General features: G+C 39.4%; 1 protein-coding gene across 2 annotated transcripts in view; it reads right to left on the bottom strand.

Moving 5' to 3' along the window:
* Positions 1-14,967, bottom strand: part of Wdr36 (WD repeat domain 36) — a 29,462-nt gene extending 14,495 nt beyond the window's left edge. The window contains exons 1-12 of one of the 2 annotated variants that reach the window (XM_021150216.1): positions 14,640-14,967; positions 12,739-12,766; positions 11,076-11,176; positions 10,205-10,322; positions 8,333-8,465; positions 6,015-6,069; positions 4,697-4,829; positions 4,344-4,519; positions 3,945-4,065; positions 3,299-3,364; positions 2,531-2,617; positions 1,081-1,229 (exon numbers count right to left, since the gene is read on the bottom strand). In XM_021150216.1, the coding sequence (XP_021005875.1) occupies positions 1,081-1,229; positions 2,531-2,617; positions 3,299-3,364; positions 3,945-4,065; positions 4,344-4,519; positions 4,697-4,829; positions 6,015-6,069; positions 8,333-8,465; positions 10,205-10,322; positions 11,076-11,176; positions 12,739-12,766; positions 14,640-14,810 (1,338 nt within the window). In that variant the 5' untranslated portion in view covers positions 14,811-14,967. Of the gene's footprint in view, positions 1-1,080; positions 1,230-2,530; positions 2,618-3,298; positions 3,365-3,944; positions 4,066-4,343; positions 4,520-4,696; positions 4,830-6,014; positions 6,070-7,774; positions 7,842-8,332; positions 8,466-10,204; positions 10,323-11,075; positions 11,177-12,738; positions 12,767-14,639 lie in introns of those variants that run through there. The other variant, XM_029471978.1, reaches the window with a different exon arrangement.
* Between the last annotated feature and the right edge of the window lie 486 nt (positions 14,968-15,453).

Below are 15,453 nucleotides of genomic sequence, written 5' to 3'. Positions count from 1 at the left end.
AGCCAGGGCTATACAGACAAACACTGTTTCAAAAACCCAGGAAAAGAAAAAGAGGGGGGAAAAAAAAGGAAGGAAGGAAGGAAGGAGAAAAAAAGAGAAAATAATCTGAAAGAGGCTGGAACATTTTTACTACTTGTATGAGAACTGTTATATAAAATTATCCAGGTAAACTTCCTAAAGAAGCTTAAGATTTCTGAGGTCTAGAAATCCATAAAAAGCTTACGATTTGCTTCTCATACAGGAAAATACTACATATATACTCATAAAGCAATCTGCACAAAATAGGGTGAAATGCTCAACTATACAGTAATAAACATTTTCAAAACACGAGATATCCACTAAGGATCACTAGACTGAATAAATTTATCAAGATTGCAAGACGCAAGATGGATATGCAAATGTAAATTCTATCTTGATATATTAGTAATCAGTATATTTAAAAGCAATTCCACTTATAATAGCAAAAATTTAAAAGACAAAATCCTAATTGCTGTTTCTGTAAAATCCATAGGAACAAAAGAGCCGCGCTCATCCTCAGAGCAGAGCAGGTCTGGAGGAACCATACAAGGCAGAGCAAGGCAGGGCAGGGGCTGTTCTGAGCTCATACAGATAGCCCAAGACCACATGAAAACATGTTTGACTTCACCAGTCCTACAGGAAATGTAAATCAACCCACAGGGAGACAGTACTTTACATCAAATCTCAAATTAGATAAAATCTCTGCAAGTTAGAAAAGTTGACACTGTTAAGGCATTATAGCGCCAAACCCTGGTTCTCGTGCTTTTGTTTTTTCCATTAGTAGTATTAGTAAACTTAAAACAAAACTAGCGTAGGGTGGTTTGTTTTCTTTTTTTGTTTTCTTTTTGTTTTGGGGTTTATTTATTTTTTTATATATTTTTATTTATTTTTTGTGTAGCCCTAGCTGTCCTGGAACTCACTTTGTAGACCAGGCTGGCCTCAAACTCAGAAATCCGCCTGCCTCTGCCTCCCGAGTGCTGGGATTAAAGGCAGGCGCCACCACGCCCAGCTCTTGTAGGGTTTTTTAAAGGAGAAAATACCATAATCAACAAGGTCACTTACTGTTGCAGTGATGCTGCTGTTTGTCTTTACACCTCTGGGCTTGAGAAAATAAGCACCTATTGTAGATCTTTGGTAATTCCAGGTTGAGCAAGACAGCTTCCCTTGATGGCAAGCAATGATACCATCCCAGTCACTTTGACGCGCTTCCTCTTAAAACACAGTAAAGTCAAAAATCAAAATGCTTGTTCGGGAGAAATGCATTCACCCATGAGGTAGGTGGCAAGGAGCCCACATGCACATACGAGACACAATAGTAAAACAAACAGGCTACCTTAATAATAGTCAGCTTCCCAATCTAATGGAGTATAAACAAGCAAAACTCATTCTTTTATACTGTTTTATATAAGCAACATAAAGTGGCTAAATGAAGTTAAAACATTTCACCATAAATTTTGGTGAGAAAAAATTATAATAATAAAGTATGATAGCATGACAGTGTTTTCTAAGGGGACTCAAGAAGAATTTACTGAAATTTTAGAATAAAAATAATAGCTTACTCAGAGTGGTAGTAAACAGAAATTAGCAGGCAAGATAGAGGCCCTAGAGGTAGGGGGCCCAGGAGTGACTAAGTAGGGGCTGGAGTGATGGAGCAGTGGTGAAGAGCCCTGGCTGCCTTTGCAGAGGACCCAGGTTTGATTCCCAGCACCCACATGGTGACTCACAACCACCTGCAACTCTACCTAGTTCTGGCTTCCATGGGCACCCAGCACATTGGTGGTACACATACACACGTGCAGGTAAAGCAGGAATACCCATTAAAAATGAACTCACATTTCTAAACATTAAAAACAACGACTAAGAAAAACTGAAGAGAGCAAGCAGGTAAAGTAATTCTTTAAATAGGTGGAAGAAGAAAAAAAAAAACTAGCCAAAATACAAGGATCTTGATAATCCCATTTAGAAGATGTAATGGTCTGAATAGGAATGGCCCCCACAGACCCATGTGTTTGAGCGCTTGGCACATAGGAACTGGCACTACTGGAGGTGTGGCCTTGTTGGAGGAAGTGTGTTACTGTGGGGGTGGGCTCTGAGGTCTCATATATATTCAAGCTATACTCATTGTGACACAGTCTCCTGATGCCTATGGATCAAGATGTAGACCTCTCAGCTCCTTCTCCAGCACCATGTGTGCCTGGATGTTGCCAAGTTCCCCACCATGATAACAATGGACTGAACCTCTGAAACTGTAAGCCACCTGCAATTAAATGTTTGCCTTTATAAGACTTGCCGTGGTCACGGTGTCTCGTCACAGCAATAGAACCCCTAACTAAGACAGGGACTATGACACCAAATGTTACTAATGGGTGTTACTAAAAAAGGAGATTAACACAAAACAATTCTTGCTAAAAGTAACTTTTTCAGTGTTCATACAAGGCCAGCATTCACTTAAGGTCACCTGAACATTTAATAAACAGAAAAGTTTATTAAAATAGGATTTCTAGGAACTCACCAGCAGCAAACTGTGTGATAGGTGGGAGCCTTACTGACATGGTGTTCTGAAGTCCTTTCCGTTTAACTATCTTTTTGTTTACTAATCCTAGGGATGGATGAAAGGGACAATAGGAAAGTTCCTTAATGAAAAAGTATGTTAAGAAAATATTTTTATTGTTACAATAAAGATATTTTTGTTACAACAAGATATTCCCAATTAAGTTGGAGGCAAATCACAGCTGACATTACCACTATCAGTAAATAATTTTTGAATTCACTTGTATGAAATAGTAAAGATAAAACACTATTACTTTTCAAAGATACAAAACACTATTACTTTTCAAAGATACTATGGTCAAAGTCGAATGAACCAAAAGAAATAGTGCCGGCATAGTTTTCCTCGGATATTACAGAACCAATACAAAGGGAACCAAGTTAAGTGGCCAACACTATAGCAGCAATCAGATAAAAATGTTTCATGCCATGCATATTAGCAAAAAAGCCTGTGATATGCCACTGAGCAACACTAAGTATAGCAGCACCTTGAGAACTCCAATCCTTCTCTGAAGACCAGACCCCTCTCCACTTCATTCCATCTCCCTAAGAGATGTGGATATGAACACAGGCAGGGCACGGGCACCGTCTAGTAACACCTCCTCCACCCACTTTTCACAGTGTTATCCAAGAGAGGTGAACTAACAGAACTTCCTTCAGAATCTTGAACTTGGTTTTCTTTTCTTTCTGTTTTCTGATCAGCAACTTGTTTTCCATCTTGTAAACCACTTACCATGACCCAAGCTCTTGTTGAATTTTTCATGAACTGTAGAAAATGACTGTAGAGTCCCGTCTTGACCTATTAACGTGAACAGAAAACCCAAAGTCAGATCATCAAAACAGCAGACCATGCTGTCAGAAAATAGGTCAAAATGAAGTCGTGTGAGAACTGAGTGCTTGTGAGAAAACTCTAAGAAAACAAGAGTCTTGTGAACTCGGTTTTTTCAAAACAAAGGACTGTTCATGGCATGTGTTTTCCTGCTCCTCCAAGGTACAGGAGTGAGTTTAGCTCAACTGATGTTATTCAGGTGCCACTATGGGAAAATATTTTTGCATGTGTCTTGTTCTTGTGATTAAATACCTTACTCATGTGAGTCTTCTTAATCCTCAGAGTATAAGTTGCCTGATGCTCTGAGTGAATCTGTCTACTGCATGAGACTTTTGTTGGTCTCATTTTTGGACTTCACTCTCCCAGGTTCAGGCCACCAAGTAGAGGGGTAAACAACACCAATCCTGGAAGTTGGAAAGCTAGGTTCTCTGAAAAGCTACAATTTGAAACACTTCAAAGAGCCATTTAAAAAGAAGAAAAAGTTTGTAAATACCAAACCAACTGAATTCCTAGCTCTTAATGTTGATGCAAAATTAAAGCAGAAACTCACTTGCACTTAAAATCTGCTGTCCATTTTGTCCATAATATCTAATCTTGGTAAGAGAAGCACTATGCCCCATTCTGATTCTCAACAGTCGTCCTTCACCCGTGGGGCCATCAAATATCCATATCTACAAGAAAATACAGTGGTAAATTGCTTCAACCATGTGCCATTGCAGGTACCTAAGTCACCCTCCTGAACACATTAGCTAACCCTGGGTAGTGCTGCATTGAAGGCTAAGCTGTAACTCTTAGCCACTTCAAGGCAGTCATGTACCCTGCTATGCTTCTGTTACCTCTATACCAATCTCATCCCACACTCCCTCAGTCATAAATCCAAGGCTGAGCTACCAAAACAAGCTCGAATAGGCCACATGTACTTAGAGGAGGACAACAATAGTCACAGTACCCTAAGAGCATTATCAGCGCCATTTGTAACAAGCAACGGCTCTCTATGGAGAAATGTCAGCCCAGATATTGCTGTAGAGTGTGCATTTCTCATTTGATTAATTAATTTTTTGTCTTCCAGATCCCAGAGTCCAATATGGCCACACGGGCTTCCAGCTGCCATTATTGGATGACCATCTGTTAATAAAACAAAAACATTAACAAAAACATCTCAAGACACTGCCCACATTTCTGTGTCCTTTTCTTTAGTATTATAATTTTTATTAAAGTACAAATATGTTTTTAAAAAATACCCTGATCTTTCTAATGACTAATTAAGTATTAACTCTAATTATTAAGTAAGTTAAATGTTACCTGTGCGAAATGAAATGGAAGTAATGGGTCCCCAGTCCTGATGGAACTTCATTAATGTTTCATCATACTTAATGTTGTGAATGACAACTTGACCAGACACAAGACCAATGGCAACAACATCCACAGCCGGTGCCTGAAAATCAAATGACTCAGCCTCTTATTTCCCTAAATAACTTCTTAATGATGCATCAAAAGAAATGACATACCTTCTAAAAGGGAGAAGGAAAACCCAATGATTCTGGCATTACCAGTTATTAACATTCAAGTATTAACAGTGTGTTCTCCAAATTACTCCCCAGCTTTCATTCTGCTAATCAGTCTCTTCCCACCCCTTAAACAAGGCTGACTTGGTTTAGAAAACAATTACACAGAAAAGAGGACTGTATGTGAATTCACTACAGTTTCTGACTAGAAGAGTTGGGGAGAAAGGTCAAATCTTAAAAACATGGAAAGCCTTGCCACAAACATAGAAACCTAAGTAGCCAGCTTTATCAAAAGAAAATGGGGAAAACCTAGAAAACATGCTAATGTTTCATAATTAGTCTGTTCCAACATTAACAGCCAATGATTATAATGGTCTAACCTTTATAGTGGTCTAACAGAGAAGGTTTCACTTACAAGTTTTGGTCTTAACACAGATGAATATTCAGTATAACTATGCAATGAGTCTTTAACAGTCTATTGAGTGCCTACTACACGCTAGACTCTAGAAACTAAGGATAACAAAACAAACAGGATCCTTGCCCTCCTGATACTTCCTTCCTGGAGTCTTCAGGGGATAGCATCAGAACAGAACAAATTAAATGGTGGAACGCAAATAAACTGAGTTGGGGCAAGCAGTGCATATTTTAAAAAACGAAAGCTATACCAGCAGATAGCACCATGCACACACTTGGCTGACTAAACACGGAAACAAAAACAGCTGTTTATGGACATCTACCATCTAATAGACATCAGAATTTGGGTCCCAATTATTTCAAATAGAAAAGTTTAATATCCTGATGAATTCCTCTGTATGGCCCACAGTCTCACTTCTACCATAGTTATCTCATTTCTGTTCTACATAAGGCACTCAATGACATGCTCACAAATAAAATCACTAGGAAATTCCAAGCACATAAGATGACACAAACCTTTATAGCAAAGGCATTTCGTATTTTCAGTTAACTGAAACGAACACTATTTCATTCTGGGTAATAGTTTAAAGGGAAACAAAGCTAAGTGTTAATGCTTATTTAAGTCTAAAACATGGTTATTCTAGGAAAGTAAGAGTGTCTCCTTCTAGCCTTCTTTCTTCCTTGATTAAAAAAGTACTAACCTGTTGAAGAGCTGTCACTCCAACTTTCCACCCTGGAAATGTATATAGAAGTTTACTATACAAGAAGAAAGAGAGAAAACATTTTTAAGAAAAACAAAATCAACCATGTATTTAATAAAAATAACAGGTGCTGTTTTATTATTTTTACTTTTTTGATCAAGGGATACTATCCTTTTTTTAAAGGATACTTTACTCTCATGTATGCAGGTGTTGTGCCTGCATGCTATATATATCACACACATGTGTGTGTGTGTGTGTGTGTACCCAATGTGTGCAGTGCCTTTAGAGTCCAGAAGAGCACCCTGTAGCTGGAGTTAAAGACTGTGAGCTGCCATGTGGTTGCTTCTGGAACCGGGGCCTGGCAAACACAGAAGTGGATGCTCACAGTCAGCTATTGGATGGATCACAGGGCCCACAATGGAGGAGCTAGAGAAAGTACCCAAGGAGCTGAAGGGATCTGCAACCCTATAGGTGGAACAACAATATGAACTAACCAGTACCCCCCGAGCTTGTGTCTCTAGCTGCATATGAATCAGAAGATGGACTACTCGGCCATCAGTGGAAAGAGAGGCCCATTGGTAGTGCAAACTTTATATGCCTCAGTACAGGGGAACGCCAGAGCCAAGAAGTGGGAGTGTGGGGGTAGGGGAGTGGGTGGGGAGCATGTGGGGGACTTTTGGGATAGCATTGGAAATGTAATTGAAATAAATACCCAATAAAAAAAATATGGGGGAAAAAAAAAGTAGGCAATGCTCTTAACCCCTGTGCCGTCTCTCCAGCACCCAGGTGCTATTTATTGAATTCTGGTTTCAACACTCACTGTTCTCAGAACATATGCTAATTTACTTAGTATTTAAAATGAAATCACATAAAATAAATGCTATTAACATTCACCATTTTCCAGAAAGCAAAAGAGAAGTGCACTAATGAAGCTAAGGCAGCAGCATATCCAGTAAGTAATGGAGTCCAGATGGATATTAGCCCCATAAGCTGGGCTTATTGCTCTTAGAAATAACATGATGAGCAAGAGCCACTTCACAGCACAGTAACAAAAATAAGGTAAGAATTGCATTTTCATTATAATTTCATTATTTCTAGAAACATTACTACTGATGGGAGTAGGATTTGTATATTGCATGATTATATAGGGCAATTCTAATGCTGCACTAGGTTTCAAATTCTAACCAATAATAAAATAAGGTCATAAAACAAAGATACCTGAAAACATAATGATCACTGAAGTATTAAAGCACATATTTCAAAGTAGAAATCTGCAGAGTTTAGATTATTCAATAATTATGCAATAATACTTAAAAGTACAGCAAACAATGCAAAAGAAAAGTCTAAGGAGCCGGGCGTGGTGGCGCACGCCTTTAATCCCAGCACTCGGGAGGCAGAGGCAGGCGGATTTCTGAGTTCGAGGCCAGCCTGGTCTACAGAGTGAGTTCCAGGACTACACAGAAAAACCCTGTCTCGAAAAAACCAAAAAAAAAAAAAAAAAAGAAAAGTCTAAGGAAATAACTTTACAATGGACAGAAGCAGATGTTGGTCAAGAACTCTGAACCTAGCACAGGGTCAGCAGTCAATGGTACTGAACTGAACTGGATACTGATTGAGAACTGTGAACTAGAGTTAACCTCAAACCTTCCCTTTGCAAATGTATAAAGGCTTCAGAGAGGACAACTGGGGAGGACTCCAGTATTTCATGTGAGCATGTGAGTGCCCCACGTATGTTTGTACACCACATTTACACTTGGTACCTGAGATGAGGGAGACACATTCCCTGGAACTGTAGTTACAGGCACTTGTGAGCCACCTGATGTGGGTGCTGGGAACCAAACCCAGGTCCTCTGTAAGAGCAGAAAATGCTCTTAACTACTGAGCCATCTCTCCAGTCCCTTGTTTGCTTTTTGAAATACTACATAAAGGTTGAACTGCCTTCCCTCTTTGGATAAGTTTTCAAATAACAGATAAATATATATTTAAAATCATTTAGGCAGTCTTCCATCTCTACTAATAGTGGGTAGTCATCACATTGGTAGTAAGTAATTTGTATAAAAAGCATTTCTACTAGTCACTGTCCAATTACATTATGGAAACCTTCACTATAACTATTGAGTAAATACTGTTCAATGGCCATTTCTGATGCCACCCATCATGTCCCAGGATAATACGCCAGCCAGCTCTCACATATGCTGTCAGGGGCATACTGCAAAGGTAGTAGAAGGTTAATGCAGTGGACAGAGGCTTCACAACCTTTGAGGGAGTAGTAGGTAAAAGACAACATGAGAGTAAAAGCATTTAGTGTAAGTGCTTACTTGGACTTTATATTCCATAACTGTAGGCTTCCCTGCTCACTGCCCAGTAGGATTTTATTCAAGTAGGTGCTTGGATGCAAAATTGTAGAGATTTTAAAAACTGACTTATCAAAAGTCAGCTGAAGGTATTCTTCTACAAAAGTAAAAGTTATTAACATTATTTATGAAATTGTGTTACACATTTTCATATACTTGTATTTACTACATGCAAGTAAATATAATACACCAGAGACTTAATATAAGTAAAAGACTTACATATTAACGTATAACACTTTTAAGAATTATTTATTTTGTATATGTGATGGGCACACGTGTACACAGTGTGCATGTGGAAGTCAGAAGACAGCCCACAGGAGTTGATTCTCTCAATCCACCATGCAGGACTAATGCAGAACACTGGGTCTGGCAGCAAATGCCTTTATCTGATGAGCCACCTCACCAGCCCTTTATCCAATAAATATTCATTTTCCTATTTATCTAAGAAATATTTATCCAATAAATATTTCTAAAAAAAGTGATAGGGCAACTTGTAAATGTCATTTAGCATATCAAAAATGATCAACAAATTCTAGTGTAAATACTACTACTCAAAATTATACTGCCAAATCAGTTTATAGAAAGGATTAAAAATAACCTTGGGGGTTGGACATGGGGATTTCTGTAACTCTATAAAGAAGTAGGATAGGATGTTCCAAATGAGTCAAAGTATCTGCTTTCTGAGCAGCTCTACCAGCCACTGCACAACTTCCTCAAGCCCAACAGTAAGGAACACACACTTCCTCAGAGGATCCCCATACAGTAGGCGGCAAGCTAAGCCTGCGCAGTGGGAGAGCGGCACAGCCACAGTCATTTGCTGTACAATCAAAAGCCTCTTAGAAACTGTATGCTTACTACACTCAAAATTCCTCTTTATTTTGGTTTTTTATTTTAGTTTATGATTAAAACAATGTTTCAGTAAACGTCACAAAAATTTAGTATCAAAGAAGACAAAATGGAAAAGGAGAAAGACGGGTTGGTGTCCAAACTTTGGAGTACTACTTTAAGAGGTCCCTGCCTTTCTGTACCAGCAGGTTTACTGAGTCACTAAAAATAGCTCCATGAAGAACCTTGTGCTGTTGTAACCTGTCTTCATAGGAAATACTTTCTCTTACATGAACCAAGAGAAAACCAAGGATTACTAATTCAATGAGGACAGGGTGCTCCTCTAAGGGGACTCTCTAAAGAAAGACAGTTACTAAAAACAAACACACTTACTGTTCCATGGATCACAGAGAGGGAACAGTAACTTAAAACACAAATAGGTAACTCCATAGACCCAATTCAGGATGGAGCCACCATACCTTATTAAGGAAAGCTAGAGATATCCTGGTGGTAGATAAACTCCTAACCATTGAAAATTACACACACTCTACTACAAAGAGTACACACAGTGCTCCTGCAAAGGAATATTAGGTAAATGGCAGTGAGTCACATCCTTTAAAAAAGGATGAATATTTTCTTTCAGATTACAGGATCTTCAAAGTACCACAAGTTACTTTACTTAAAGATGAAGATATTATATTACCTAAGAGTGACTCAAGTGTGAATGTGTATCCCAAACACTTCACAGAGAAAACCACATCCTAACACATCCCCAGCTGGGAGAGGACAATGGAGATGTATTAGCCGAGACAAGCACATTTAATGCACTGAAAGTAGCTCACAATCTAAGTAAAATGCTTACTCAGAACCTTTCTCCAGACATGCTCAACAGTCTCCGTGTGTTAATGTGTACATGTGAAAACTCTCGTATAGAACTTAGGGTTCTCATAATATTTTTAGCTACATGCATAAGTACATATAATATCTCAAGGTAAAGAAAGAAAGTCTTACCTTCTGAATAAATGTGCCAAATAATAAGAACGCTGTCAGTATCCACTGAGATAACGTGATCCCCAAAGGGTTGCAAAAGATGTATTTCTGCCTTATGGCCCTTAAAAGTATGTACTATCTACAATGTCAAAGTGTAAAAGAGATCCATGTTACTTAGACCATCATGTAATGCTATCCAATTATCCAGAAAGCATACTAACAATTACACTACTCATGTTAGAAATGTACTCCAGCTCTTGCCTGAGACTAAAATGATGACATAGTAAGGAACCAGGCCTGTTTACCTGCTTGCTCAGGCCACTCAATGATAGGGAAGTGAAGTATGCAGTAGGAAGACATCAGAAATGAGAGCTAGAGTTTTTTGCTGCAGTGAGAAACATAGGCCTCCTCCAATCTCCCCAGTGCTACCAGAACAATGCTGCGCACCCTAAACACGGTATGCTCAGAAGGCTGGCCTCCAGACACCTCCATTAGGGGTTTCTAGTAGATATGGGCAAAATAGGGGCAGACTATTTTTGCCTTATATCTTTCTGCTTTGACAAAGAAATTCTTTATAGTAGCTGTCCTTCCACAGCTAAATTCCTTTCTCCTCCAGGGCTTTAGTCACCACTAGGATGCAATAACTCTAGTTTCTACCTTGGTCCTTTGGCTCAAGAGGCAGTCAGTTTCCCCACAGCTAATAGCCCCTGATGGCCCCTGACTCTAATTTGTTCCCTTAAACCCTAAACATACAAGGACCACAGTTACTTTATTGAGTTTTCTTCATCATCTGTGAACACACTGTCTCTCTCACATGAAACCCATCTTATCTTCCTCTAGAAACTGCCATAATAGGAAAAATAAAGAAAGTTAAGTAGTTCATAATACAAACCTCTTTATTCCGGGCAAATGCAGAGAAAACGTTCCCATATGCAGCGAAGACTAGCCTCCCATCGGCTGCCATGCAACAGATATCCTGTGGAACAGAGTTACCTAGGGAAAAATAGAAAAGAAAGGTTAAAATACTTTCATAACTATAATTTAAAAATATATATTTAAATAAAAATGAGAATCAGTATAAAACTTTTGACTTCAATATCATAAATATGTATCTTGTACAGAAATAATAGAATTTAAAAGAAAGAGAAAGCTTTTTGAGAAATTGGGGAAAAAAATCAGCACTTAATATATAAATTGGCATTTGGACATCTAGTAGATATCACTGTGAACATCTTAAACAATATAAAGTTTATTACTACAAGAAAAATTTAAAAGTAAATTGTAACTCGGACTCTGAGAAACTCCATACAGTATTCTATATGCTCGCCCTACAATAATTACTTAACAAGACTGTTTCTACTCAAGTCTTTCCCGAAGTAAATATGCCTATTACCTCTAGCCACGATCACTGATACAATTTCCTAAGTCCTCTTTCATGAACAGGATCATACTGCCCTTTCTTTCTCGCTCCTCTCTTAAGGCTAAAGAGTTTACTACATAGAGGATAGTCTTAAGTACTTTTCGTCTTGAGTGTTCCATTTGGAATTTACACTCCACAACAGTATTTTCTGTAGAACTACCAATTCACTTTCTTACTCAACTTAGTTTACTCTCTTCTGCTTATTTACTTAAAACAAAACACACAGGGTTTTTCAGACATATACAATGAACTCCTTAAGTCTTGCATCTCACAAGGACTGTATTTGAACGTAAAGCCAGTCTCTCTGAGCTTCCAAGCCCTTTAGTCTATTAAACATCTTTCAGAAAAGTAAATATACTTCTCACTGCAAGCAACAAACTAAATTGAGAAACACAGTAGCTGTCCTTCTACAACTAAATTCCTTTATCCTCCAGGTCTTCCATCCCCACCAGGATCCAACAACACGATTCTTTGCCTTGGTTCTTTGGCCCAAGGAGTGGTCAGTTGCCCCACACCCTGATGTCTCCCTGGATCAGGGGATAATTTGTTCCCCTTATCCTGATCATACAGTGACTACAGTTCTTTAATTTTCTTTATTTGTGCAGGCACACTCCTGTGCACATGTAAATTACCATGTTAATAATTCATTTAGGCAAATATCACATTAAGTGCTAAAAGAGACATTCTAAAGGATAAAGGGACAATCTGCCTCTAAGTGCACATTACCACAGAATAAGTCGTAGCAACACAGGGAATGGTAATTTTAAGTGCTCCAATACAGGACATGTCATTCATTGTTACTTCTGACAAAGTGCCTGAGTCCACAGTACTGAGTGAAAATTATTAAACAAGCAAAAATAAACAAACAACTAAATTTGTCATAAGCAATGAAGATGAATTTTAGTTGTATAATATCTACTTAGTGTGTGCAAGGCCCAAGGGGTTTAATTCCCAGCACAGAAAAAAAAAGAATCAGCCATTTAAAACGTCATGTAGATCATAAAAATAAGTTCTGATGGACTACACCTGAGTGACATGACCCTGTCCTGCCCTTATCATTATCATTATTATTTATGACAAAATAAAAACTATCAATTGAGCAAACATGGACAAATTCACAAGAAAGTACACTTACTTACTGCAACCAGACTAAGTTTCTGAACCTGTTTTTACAAAAGAAAAAGAAGAATTAAACACATTTTCATTAACAAAAACAATTACAATACCTAAGACCCCCAAATTAAGTCATTACCTCCTACATAAACTTGCTACACTATCCTTTCTGACACTGACCCAACTCTTTACTATTCAGCATGCCTGTGAATCAGTCATAAGTCATAAATGGCCCTGGGTGGACTCCAATATTGTATGGGCATTAAGGTTTAATCTTTACATAGTTTTCATATCATAAAACATTTTGATCTTCCTCCAACTTTTATAAAAGCATGAAAACCACTTGTGATTCCTGGATCATACAAAAACAGTGGGCGTGACTAGTTTGCACACTATAACTCAAGCATCTTAGTATATGGGTAATAATCCAGCTGTGTGACATCTGGAATTTTACTTAACTACTGTACACCCTTGAATTCAATCCTTGGGGGAGTGGGGTTGGGGACTAAAATGCATATGCACATTATAGGGTCATTCAAATAGATTCTGAATAGACATATGTAAAACAGAATGTAGCCAATTATACAGTAAATGTCCAATAAATATTAGCTATCCAAAGTATGTCCTATCCAAAACTCTGTCTTAAGTTCTTGTATAATAAGCTAATCTGTAGGAAGTCTGAGGGCACAGTAAAAGCAGGAGAGAGATATGGTAGACCAAGCAAGCTTACAAATGTCCTGAGCATATCAGTGACTTGTACACAAAAGGTTCATGTTTTCACTCTTAAGCTATTTCCAGTTTCGAACAATGCACCGATTGGTTTGACCAGCACAGGGTCTTCAAACATGTAATGCTGTTGTGTAAGAGTAAATATAAAAGCGCACCACAAGTTAGAACAAAAAGAGATCTTAACTGATTTTTCTTTAAACTTCAATACACAGACAAGCAAAAGGCTGTGTCACTTTTCTAATCACAGGGTGAATAGGAAAGCAGATGGGTGGGAAAGTGTTTCTGTGTAACAGAGTAGCTAGAAAGCACCTGACTGAAGACAATTTCAATAACTTTTAACTGAGAAAAAGAAGTGACACTTCAGCTAGAAACTTCAACATAGCCCAAAGTTTGCAAGCAAGATCTCCAAGATCAAGACCTGCTTCTACAGGGCGAAGAAGCGCATTATAACCCACTCTTCTCAACGTTACCACACCAGGCTTTCAGAAACCCAACAGCTCTTCAGCCACACCTGACCTCAATCTAATTCATCTGCCTCCCAGCCTCCAGCGGTCCTTCTTAATGACTGCAAGAATGAATAGGCTATTACAAGTTACACACCATTTCTAAGACGAAAGGCCTTGGCACGAAACGTAATTCTTCTAAATTTACTCAAGGTTGCTATCAGATAATGCAATCAACCTTTGAGTGTCTACAGTTTCATTTAAGAACCGCGCTATAATACTCAAACACGTAGGCAAATTGGATAGCGATCAAATATGAAGGGGGTCCCTCAACCTTTATCTCACCGTCTTCACTTCTTTTACTGTTTCAGTCTGAATCTCCAACCCATTTTTTTGTGGCCAATTATACAATAGTAATGTCTAAGTCGTCGTCTTGTGGAAAAAAAAAATTATGACCGAGGGATAGGGTCTTGCTTTATTTGTTCACATGCTTAGGGGTATGTAAACAGATATACTGCCCCCAAACTGACACGTTCTCCAGTAGTTTGCTCCTGGGCCAGAAGATTCCTCCGAAACTCGCCCCCAGGTGAACTAAGTGCAAGGGCACAAGGATGCCGTGAGGAGAGCGCGACAGCGAAGGATTACATAAGACAGGGCGCAAAAAGGGAAACCCTAGGTAGGTGGGAGGCGAAAGTAGGACTATACCGGGGCAGCTCTGGTTCCCGGGAAGCGGGTGGAGGAAATCACTCACGTCATATGTGTGGAAGCTCTTGCCCACGCAAGTCGTCACGAAGAAGCGGCGCTTGAGCGCGCTGTACCGCACCACGTGTGGAACCTCGTTGCTGAACAGCCCCAAGGCCCGGAACCCCGCGAACAGCACGCTGGCCGTGCGGCCTTCCACAGCGCTCTCCATCTCCGCCATAGACGGGATTCCGCTCAGCTCACGGCCCGGTGGCGAGTGCGCGCCAGGAGAGCCGCAGCACGCCTCAGGAAGAGCCAGTGCCGGAGCAGGAGAGCGAGGCGTGCTTCCTGGATCCGGGGCCGATGGTACAGGAACGGACCGCCTTCGGTGTAACACAAAATGAGCTCCCATCGGAGCCTGCGGGCGAGTGGAACTTTGGTTCCTCACGTGGCTGGTTTCTCAGTGAGGTTGGTTTCCTCTTGGTTGAAGTGACCCATTTTCAGGGAGGTCATAGTCGAGCTGCAAGTGAAGGAAAATACGCAACAGCGTGGGAAGGACTTTAATGACTTAAGCGGAAGAGACAAGAACTAGAATTATAAACGGAGTAAAACCAAGAGATCACAGGATATTTGTTAAGAAACTGAAGTTAGTGTAGGGCGTGGTAGGAACGCCTTTAATCTCCCGGGAGGCAGAGGCAGGCAGATCTCCAAACTACCTGGTCTACATAGTTCCAAGACAGCCAAGGCTACATACACAGACCCTGCCTATAAGCAAGCAAACAAATAATGGAAATTAATTTTAACTAATAGTAATATGGTTGTCAAATTCTTTATGGGTTGAGCATACACACTGACCTATGTACACACGGATGATGTAGCAGCTG

The sequence above is a fragment of the Mus caroli genome, chromosome 18 (assembly GCF_900094665.2).
Source record: "Mus caroli chromosome 18, CAROLI_EIJ_v1.1, whole genome shotgun sequence".
In the NCBI taxonomy this organism is placed as follows: Eukaryota; Metazoa; Chordata; class Mammalia; order Rodentia; family Muridae; genus Mus; species Mus caroli.
This window is presented reverse-complemented; position numbering and strand designations above follow the sequence as displayed.